We start from the raw sequence: 11,006 nt of genomic DNA on the forward strand, positions 1-11,006 counted from the left end.
AAGTTGCATCAATTCTACCAATGAAAAATCTACCAATGAAAGAAATGAATCAGAATTATAATAATGCCGCACGTTTTCCATTCACCCAAGGAATGTGAAAAATATAGCAAAGTAGACTGGCAATGTAGTCAAATCTCCTCATAAAGCCTTCTTTTGTCATCGCTTTTATTGTTGAGCATCTATGAAAAAAAATTGAAGAATATAATAATAATGTGTAGAGAAGAAAAGTTGAAATAGCAAAAGAATTGTAGATAAATAAAAATTGCCATTCTCGAGGATTACTTTTCTCTTGTGTTGTTACTTTGTAATTTTATTATTTTTTTATTGTGCAAAAACATTCAGAAAATATAATGGAAACTTTTAAGCACTTGCAAAATATTTTTTCTTGAAGAAACTAAAAAGAATATAAAAAAATAAAATAAAAAATTTTTTTAAATTAAAAAAATATATAAAAAATAATAAAAAAATTAAATTAATGTAAAAAAAAAATATAAAAAAAAAATGTAAAAAAATATTTAAAAAAAATTAAAATCAAAAATATAAAAAAAAATATTAAAAAAAAATATTAAAAAAATAAATTATTTAAATAAATAAAATAAAATTAAAAAAAAAATATAAAATAAAATAAAAAATAAAAAAAAATATTAAAAAAATATATTTAATGAAGTTTTCAACTTCAAAAATTAAAAAAAAAAATTTTTTTTTTCAAATCAAAATTTCAAAATCGCCTGTACATCGGAAAAAAAAATTTAGAAAACGTCCAAAACAAAAGTTATTTCTAAAATCAAAAATTTTGAGAAAACCGTGATCTAGCTTAAAAATCGGTATGTGAGCCCTCATAATAAGAGGATTTTGACTTAAATTTTTTTTAATCAATTTTTTTCGCTTCTTTAAATGGCTCTTGTACATCGAAAACGCAAAATTTAGAAAAAGTCCAAAACAAAAGTTGTTTCTAACATCAAAACCTTCATTTTGAGACGGAGAACCGTGATCTAGCTTAATTTTGAAAAATCGGTATGTGAGCCCTCATGACTTAAATTTTTTTTAATCAATTTTTTTCGCTAACATCTTTAAATGGCTCCTGTACATCGAAAACGCAAAATTTAGAAAAAGTCCAAAACAAAAGTTGTTTCTAACATCAAAACCTTCATTTTGAGACGGAGAACCGTGATCTAGCTTAATTTTGAAAAATCGGTATGTGAGCCCTCATAATAAAAGGATTTTGACTTAAATTTTTTTAATCACCGCATTTCTAACATCAAAACCTTCATTTTTTTCGGTATGTATAATAAAAGGATTTTGACTTAAATTTTTTTAATCAATTTTTTTCGCTAACATCTTTAAATGGCTCCTGTACATCGAAAACGCAAAATTTAGAAAAAGTCCAAAACAAAAGTTGTTTCTAACATCAAAACCTTCATTTTGAGACGGAGAACCGTGATCTAGCTTAATTTTGAAAAATCGGTATGTGAGCCCTCATAATAAAAGGATTTTGACTTAAATTTTTTTTAATCAATTTTTTTCGCTAACATCTTTAAATGGCTCCTGTACATCGAAAACGCAAAATTTAGAAAAAGTCCAAAACAAAAGTTGTTTCTAACATCAAAACCTTCATTTTGAGACGGAGAACCGTGATCTAGCTTAATTTTGAAAAATCGGTATGTGAGCCCTAATAATAAAAGGATTTTGACTTAAATTTTTTTAATCAATTTTTTTCGCTAACATCTTTAAATGGCTCCTGTACATCGAAAACGCAAAATTTAGAAAAAGTCCAAAACAAAAGTTGTTTCTAACATCAAAACCTTCATTTTGAGACGGAGAACCGTGATCTACAAAAGTTGAAAAAATTTTGAAAAATCGGTATGTGAGCCCGCATAATAAGAGGATTTTGACTTAAATTTTTTTAATCAATTTTTTTCGCTAACATCTTTAAATGGCTCCTGTACATCGAAAACGCAAAATTTAGAAAAAGTCCAAAACAAAAGTTGTTTCTAACATCAAAACCTTCATTTTGAGACGGAGAACCGTGATCTAGCTTAATTTTGAAAAATCGGTATGTGAGCCCTCATAATAAAAGGATTTTGACTTAAATTTTTTTAATCAATTTTTTTCGCTAACATCTTTAAATGGCTCCTGTACATCGAAAACGCAAAATTTAGAAAAAGTCCAAAACAAAAGTTGTTTCTAACATCAAAACCTTCATTTTGAGACGGAGAACCGTGATCTACAAAAGTTGAAAAAATTTGAAAAATCGGATTTTGAAAAATCGGTATGTGAGCCCCATAATAAAGGATCGGTTGTGACTTAAATTTTTTTAATCAATTTTTTTAAAAGCTCCTGATTTTGTCCAAAACAAAAGTTGTTTCTAAATTTTTTTAATCAATTTTGAGCCCTCATAATAAGAGGATTTTGACTTAAATTTTTTTAATCAATTTTTTTCGCTAACATCTTTAAATGGCTCCTGTACATCGAAAACGCACAATTAAGAAAAAGTCCAAAACAAAAGTTGTTTCTAACATCAAAACCTTCATTTTGAGACGGAGAACCGTGCAAAATCTAGCTTAATTTTGAAAAATCGGTATGTGAGCCCTCATAATAAAAGGATTTTGACTTAAATTTTTTTAATCAATTTTTTTCGCTAACATCTTTAAATGGCTCCTGTACATCGAAAACGCAAAATTTAGAAAAAGTCCAAAACAAAAGTTGTTTCTAACATCAAAACCTTCATTTTGAGACGGAGAACCGTGATCTACAAAAGTTGAAAAAATTTTGAAAAATCGGTATGTGAGCCCGCATAATAAGAGGATTTTGACTTAAATTTTTTTAATCAATTTTTTTCGCTAACATCTTTAAATGGCTCCTGTACATCGAAAACGCAAAATTTAGAAAAAGTCCAAAACAAAAGTTGTTTCTAACATCAAAACCTTCATTTTGAGACGGAGAACCGTGATCTAGCTTAATTTTGAAAAATCGGTATGTGAGCCCTCATAATAAAAGGATTTTGACTTAAATTTTTTTAATCAATTTTTTTCGCTAACATCTTTAAATGGCTCCTGTACATCGAAAACGCAAAATTTAGAAAAAGTCCAAAACAAAAGTTGTTTCTAACATCAAAACCTTCATTTTGAGACGGAGAACCGTGATCTACAAAAGTTGAAAAAATTTTGAAAAATCGGTATGTGAGCCCTCATAATAAGAGGATTTTGACTTAAATTTTTTTAATCAATTTTTTTCGCTAACATCTTTAAATGGCTCCTGTACATCGAAAACGCAAAATTTAGAAAAAGTCCAAAACAAAAGTTGTTTCTAACATCAAAACCTTCATTTTGAGACGGAGAACCGTGATCTAGCTTAATTTTGAAAAATCGGTATGTGAGCCCTCATAATAAGAGGATTTTGACTTAAATTTTTTTTAATCAATTTTTTTCGCTAACATCTTTAAATGTCGCCTGTACATCGGAAACGCAAAATTTAGAAAAAGTCTTTTTTGTAATTTTTAGTACATTGTGTTTATATGTTTGTCCAGCATATGAAGAATTGGCAATAATTTCTCTTAAACTAAACAATGACTCGGTACACAAACGGGTTATGTAACAAACATATACTACAATTCGAATTTGCTTTGCTAATTCAAGGTACTTTTTAATTTTATTTTTTTACATTTTTTTTTTAATTTTTTAAAGTGTTTGTTGAAAATCCACGAAATCTTAATCAAAACATCTTATACTTACAGGAACACATGAGAAAAATCGACAAACTTTCTTTCCGCTACATTTACAAAATTTTTCATTATCTCTCGATCAAAAATGCTGTCGTTAAAGACGCGAATTTTCACCGTTATACGTTGTTCATTTGTAATTATATTTATGGCTAAAACCACAATGAATGAAGTAAAACGCGCATTTCGCGCTACACAGAAGGTAATCAAGCACCATTGAATCGTATATACTTTACATTTTCCTTCAAAAAGTTTAAACGAGCAAAGTCTGTGCAAAATAATTGCGAATTATTTCCGTTTGTTAAACAAAATAAAATATATGAACTCTTTCTCAAGCATTTTCCGCAGAATAAAATAAAATGAAGATGATAATGGAAAAACTTTTTCCACGATGCTCTCAAATAAAATGAAAGAAAATGTGTACAAACAAGTCGTTTTTCAAGTAAGTGAGCAACTGAACGACCGTAAAAAAAAGTTTGTTTTTTCTAACATCCTTTTTCCTCTTCGACTTGCGTGACATTCAAGAAATATTATTTGACATATAATTATTTATGGTTGCTGCTAAAGTAAATTTTTTCGCTTCTGATTATTAAATTCAATTGCATGTTGATGCAAAAATTCAAATTAGAAAAAATTTTGCTTCATTTGATTTTAAATATGAGAATTTTCTAACAGTTTATGATAAAATGCAAACTTTTCTCACATTAATATTGAGATTTTAATCTCATGCTCAGTTAGCTCAGAGGATCTTAAGGATGTGTGAAAAATAAATTTAATAAAAGTAATTCGAACGGATTTTTTCTTTACCGAAGAGGAGGAAAAGAAATTGAATTTAACAAAATATGGCGTCAAAAATAACGATACGCTCCTTCCTCTCATCTCAGAGTTATTGAAAATTGTAAAATAATTGAAAAAAATGCGCCTGCAGCATTTGTTGTTTCAATCACATATTTATCCTCCGACTCGTTTTCTAAACACTGATTGTCACACGAACGCAATTCAATGTTGCAAAAAATTGTTGTTCTGCATTGTGATTGGCTTTTCTGTTTTTTGAAAAAATAAAAATGCCGCTAGATAAAAGCAACTGCAAATTTTAAACCAGGGTTGAAAAAAATTTCAGTTAAAAAAAAATTCCTAAAGCTTTTGCTTATTTTTTTTAATTTTAAATAAATTTTTCAATTAATTTTTTTTTTTTGTTTAAATTTTTAATTATTTTTAAATAAAAAATTTTTTAAATTAAGTTGACTTTTGACTTAAAAGTAAAAGCCTTTAAAGCTAATTAACTTTTGCTTAAGTAAAAAATTAAGTCAAATAATTCAAAATAAAAAGCTTAATTTTCAAAAAATTTTAATTTTTCATAAAAAATGGTTCGAAATTGAAAAAAAAAATTAAATTTTTTGAAAAATTAGGCTTTTAATTTTGACTAAACTAACTTAAACTTTTATTTAAGTAAAAGTAAATTAGCTTTATAGGCTTTTACTTTTAATTTTTAAGTCAAAAGTCAACTTAACTTTAAAAATGTCAATTCAATTTAAAAATAAATAAAAATTTAAACAAAAAAAATTTAATTGAAAAATTTATTTAAAATTAAAAAATAAAGAAAAAGCTTTAAATTTTTTTTTGACTGAAAGTTTTTTCAACCCTGGCTATAATTGAGTCATGGATGTATTAAAAACACGGATGACATGATTTCAAAATAATTTCCTGACGGACTATGGATGCAAAAAAAAATTGTTCACCATTATGAGGAATAAAAATTAAATTAATTACGGTTCGCCGCAATTCAATTAATTCGACAGAGTCAAGTCTCTTGCCATGTCTTGATTCCCATTATTTCTATTATGCTATGGCATAATTATTCTCTTTATTTAGATTACATTATTTTGTGACACAAACACACAGGACACACAGAGTTACAACGACGACAAAAACACTTAACCCATCTTGTTATAGCACCCGGAAATTTTCAATTTCGTCCCATGATTAAATTTTGCTTGCAAGATGGATGAACGTAAACTTGCTTGATATGTACTTAGCTCGAAAACTCGTTCCTTGTAAAGTTTTCAACTAAAGGAGGAGAAATTAAAATTAGTTTCGTATAAATTTTTTTATTCAACAGTTTTTATAAAAATAAATAACATTTTTTAAAGATTTTTTGTCATTATTTATCTAAAAATTCAAAAAAACAACCCGTTCTTTTTTTTTTTGCTCTATTTTTCTCGAAAATTAAGCTAATGTAGCCTTTTGACCAACAAAGTTTAGCGGAGTAGGTTCACTTTTGTTTATGAATTGGGCATATCTGAAAAAAAAGTCAAATGTTATTTATAAGAGTATTCAAAATGTATTTTAATGTATTTTAATTTTATTTTAAAATGTATTTTTTAAAAGATTATTTTTTCTTAACTTTTGTATTGAAAATGATATTTTTACAAGAATTTTATTTTCTAATTTATTTTTAAATCATTAAACTTATATTTTCAAAATTAAAAAAAAAATTTAAAGACAACCTTCAATACAAAAGTTTACAAAAAATTTAAAAAAAATTATTAAAAATTTTTTTTTAAAGAAATTTTTTGTAAAAATTCATTTTTAATACAAAAGTTAAAAAAAATTAAAAAAAAAAATTTAAAAAAAATGAAAAAAAAAATTTTTTTTATAAAAAGACAATTTTTGAAAAAATATTATTTTCAATAAAAAAGTTAAAAAAAAAAATAAAAAATTTAAAAAAAAATAATTAAAGAAAAATTCCTTGAAAAATTATGAACATAGACCTAAATTTTTTTTATGAAAATTGTTTGTATGAAAAATTATTTTTTTTTTATTTTTTCCCCATTTGGAAAAAAATCTTTTGGGACAAAAAGTTCGAAAAAAAATTTGGGACGGCCTAAAGTAAATTTTTCAAAAAAAAAAAAATACACTTACACATGTTTATATCGCTCCAAATCCGCCGGTTTAATAGAAGGATTCGTCTTTGTCAGTGCCTTCTGCAGATGTTTCTTCGTAATAACCACATATTCTTGAGTCTGTGCCGTATTGCCTCCATGTTTTTCCAAATACTCTTGCACAGCATCCATATTCGCCGTCGTCAAGAAACTCATAATATCCGCACCCGTAAATCTTTCCATTTTCTCCGCAAAATCTTTCCATTCGACATCTTTTCCGAGATGCAATGTCGCACTCAATGCCTTCAAGATCTTCATCCTAGACTGCTTATTTGGCAGCGTTATCTCGATATGTCGATCAATACGTCCCGGTCGAATAATTGCGGGATCCAGAAGCTCCGGTCTCGAAGTTGCAGCAACAACAATGACTCCCTTAAGCTCTTCGACCCCATCAAGTTGCGTCAAAAACTGATTGACAACACGATCGGTCACGCCCGTTGAATCATGCCCTCTTCGCGGCGCCAAACTATCAAATTCATCGAAAAACAGCACGCAAGGACGAGCAGCACGAGCTTTAGCAAATAAATTTCTCACATTTTCCTCACTTTGTCCGATAAATTTGGCAAGTAATTCGGGACCTTTGACGGAAATCATTCGCAAAGACCACGTTTTGGCAATTTGTTTGACAAAAAAGGTTTTTCCCACACCCGGAGGTCCGTACAACAAAATTCCTTTGGGCAATTTAATCGGAGCTCCTTCGAAAATACCTGGCAACTCAATAGGCCATTTAATTACTTCTTCAAATACTTCAATAGCTTTTTCAAGTCCCGGGATTTGATCGCCCGGAATATCAGCTTCTTCAAGTTCAGATTGACTATGACTCTCGATACCTTGTAAAAATATTTCGTTCGTGACTTTTAGAGCATCTTTCAAATTTTCATCCATTAACGTTGGTTCTCGCGGATTTTTCTTAAATGCATAGTAAATACTTCGTTCGATAAAGAACGCCAAATCGCCGATTTTGTATCCATCCGTCATGTTTGCGTATTTATCCCAATTAATTAATTTCCGATCAGGTATTTTGGCGTTCATACAGGATTCCTTAATGAAAAGTTCTCGATCGATTTTATCAAGAGAGGGCATCGTAATGATTTTATGAAACAAATGAAAGCCTTTTTTAGGGAAAATTCGTTTGTTTAGCAAATCGACGTTGTTAACAGTTGCAATTACGGATATATGTCCGTGACTTGTATACTCTTGAATGACATCCCGAATCAAATCTGAGACTTTATTATGATAATCCGCATCATGGGCTTGTTGTTCATCTTCAGCTTGCGTGAGATAATCCAAGGTATCCATGACTAAAATTGCCGGATAGTGCAAAAGACATTGATTTAAAGCGATTCGTAGATCTTTTTGGATCGAATCTGGCTTTCTTCCCTTATATTTGACACATGCAAAGTTATGAACATACACGTAAAAAGGTTTTTCCTGCAGTTTTTTGCATATTTCATTAACAAGAGTGGTTTTTCCTGAATTTGAGAGACCCACAAGTAATAAATTATCAGCTATCGGGATCGAATTTGATACGAGAGATAAACTGTCTTTGAAGCGATTTACACAATTTTCGACTATTTCTTCGAATTTTTCGATTTTAACGTGATGATTATTTTTTTTCTTCTTCGATGTAGTTTCTTCTTCGTCTTCTTTTTTGGCTGGTTTTGGATTTAAGATATTTGACACATTTTTATGATCTGTTAAAACATCAATTTTGTTTTCTTTTAATAATTTGGAGTCAATAACGGCACATTTTAAGCTCAAAGGCCACAATTTCACTGAAACAACTTCATTTTGGCATTTGACGACTTGATCCTGATTTAATAGCAAAGGATATAATTTTGTGTTGTCCAATATGTAGTTTTTGAAAGCTGTTTCTAATCGTCTTTTTGGTTCTCGTGAATTCACATCGAGCTGTGTAGATGGAATTAGCTCCAATTTGTCTAAACAGTTGAGTATCATGAGTTTCGGTTTTAAAATTACACGTTCGAAGGGCTTCAATTCTAATAACGACATCAAATTTTCGTTCATTTCGAGGGTAGGGTAACGATTACACGGGAAATCTTTGTCATTAATTACTTTTACGTTCACACAATATTCCTTGTCGCCTGATGTTTTCAACAAATAAACTTGAGTTGTGTCGAAATTATGCGGTAAATTTGCTCTTGTGGCATAAACGTTCGATATGGGGGCATCAGACTCCCACGTTCCTTGAATCACACGAAATTCTGTGTCGTGTGTTTGTTCTTTTTTCATCGATTGGGAGACATCAGCCCATGACTCCGGAGCAATACTTGCTTCTCGACTACTGCTGGAGGCGCTGTTTCGAAAATCGTTCTCGAATTCTCGGAATTTCATATCCGCCATTGTCACGGATTTGCGAAGACCATTAATGATGCCGTCAATTTTGTCGGTATATTCACTTGCAATTGCATTTCCGTTAATGTACGAGGGCGAATCTGGCGGTGTGCTATCATAATCCGATTGAATGAAACTATTTCGCTTTGGCAGAGCGAGTTTTTTCTTATTACCAATTACGTTGGCGACACGTGCATCCATTTCGCGTTCTTCTTTGCCCGGATCCAAATGACGTTCGACGCGATCAAAAATGGATTCTTTATTGCTGTTTTTTCGTTCGAGAGCTCGTCTGCCGTAATTTGTTGTATTTGTTGGTTTGTCGGGAATTGAGGTTGGGCGACGATTTGTTATGCTTCCGTTTCCGTTGGAATAAGATGAGGATGAATCGACAGCAGGAACGGTTCCTGAAACACTCGTGTTGATATGAAGTTCAGAATTTTGCTCCAAACGCCCGTATGACATCGATGGGGACATGTTGTCAACTTGAAGCTTGACATAAACTGAACGACTTATCCATGTCATGAAGATTTGCCCGCGATTTACGATACGAATCTGTTCTAAAACTTCATTTTGAATACGCGTTGGCGACATTAAAAGTACTTCGAGATCTTGTTTCGATACAGGTGAGACATTCAATGTGCTTAAACTGCGTACATCTGTAACGACGGAGCATGTTACTGTATCTCCTGCCTTTAAACCTGTGTGAAAAATAAAAAAATAATAATTAAAAAAAGTGAAAAATATTTTTAAAAAAATATTTAAAAAAAAAAACATTTAAAAAAATTATTAAAAAAAAAAAAAATTTATAAAAATTTAAAAAAAAATATTACTAAAAAAATTTAAAAAAAATATTTTTTAAAAAAATTTAAAAAAAAAAAAGTTTTATTTAAAAAAAATTTTTAAAAATTTTAAAAAATCTTTTTTAAAAAAAAAACTTTTAATTTAAAGTTGTTTTTTTATATATTTTTTTTAAATATTTTTTTTTTTTTTTTTTTTTTTGAAAAATATAAAAATTATTTTAGAAGTTGAAATCTTTAAAAATGTTATTTTATCTATTTTTTTTAATATATTTTTTTAAATATTTTTTTTATTTTTATTTCATACTTTATAGTATAAATTTTATAGTTTTTCAAATTTTGTAGGGCAAAATTAATATAAAAATTGTAATATTTAATAAGAGGATATGAGTGATTTTTTTTTTTTTCAAATTTCTTCAAATTTTTTTTCGCGAAAAACTTCGAGCACGTCATAACTAACATTTTTCTCCATGAAACATATGCTCTGAGACGTATAGTTTTCAAAATTTTCTCTCAGGCACAAATTTTGTAGAGCAAATTCAATATAAAAATTTAAATAAAAAAAAAATTGTAAAAAAAATCAAATATTTTCACGATATGTTTATGTTCTAAAAATAAGTTTGCTTCCGATGTCTCTAAAACGTAAAGTGACGTAAATACCTAAAACCTCGGCAGTCAACACGTTCATTCCGATCTCGTGTGGCTCAACTGCGCCGCCATATGGAAGCCATGAAACAACCGTATTTTTGGCCTTGAAATTGAGCAAGAGCGCTGCATTTGGCTAAAAATAGAAAAATTATGAATGAATGAATGAATCATTGGAAATATTTTTGACGATGAATCGGCGAAAAAAAATTACCGTTGTATTGATGAGCCTCAAGTAGACCTCTGGCAGGAGCACAAAGTTGTTCTTGATCGGCGAATGAGCAACCGTTAATCCACGCTTGAACATTTTCCAAACTTTTGTAACAGAATTGAAGTTTGGACTCTTTATAAGGAAGTAATCTTTTTTTTCAAGATTTCATGTAATTGTCACAAAAACCTTCCAATTCCTTTTTCTCTTTTAGGTTAAAGTTTCTTCGAATATTTGCTTCAACTATTCGTTCGTCAATGTTTTCGCGTAAAAAATAAAAAAAAAATAAAAACTATTTTAATGAGCAATTTACGAAAGTGAACTTTTTTATGTCAGTGAGA

At 29.1% G+C, this 11,006-nt stretch overlaps 1 protein-coding gene across 1 annotated transcript; it reads right to left on the minus strand.

Annotated features, from left to right (window-relative positions):
- Positions 1 to 5,827: 5,827 nt before the first annotated feature.
- LOC134829820 (peroxisomal ATPase PEX1) lies at positions 5,828 to 10,965 on the minus strand. The gene is made up of 4 exons (XM_063843097.1): positions 10,672 to 10,965; positions 10,473 to 10,593; positions 6,641 to 9,713; positions 5,828 to 6,017 (listed from the first exon to the last, which is right to left on the minus strand). Exons 1-4 carry the CDS (start codon positions 10,762 to 10,764, stop codon positions 5,945 to 5,947), a joined length of 3,360 nt encoding a protein of 1,119 aa, XP_063699167.1. The 5' UTR covers positions 10,765 to 10,965; the 3' UTR covers positions 5,828 to 5,944.
- Between the last annotated feature and the right edge of the window lie 41 nt (positions 10,966 to 11,006).

This window comes from Culicoides brevitarsis, chromosome 1 (assembly GCF_036172545.1).
Source record: "Culicoides brevitarsis isolate CSIRO-B50_1 chromosome 1, AGI_CSIRO_Cbre_v1, whole genome shotgun sequence".
Lineage (NCBI taxonomy): Eukaryota > Metazoa > Arthropoda > Insecta > Diptera > Ceratopogonidae > Culicoides > Culicoides brevitarsis.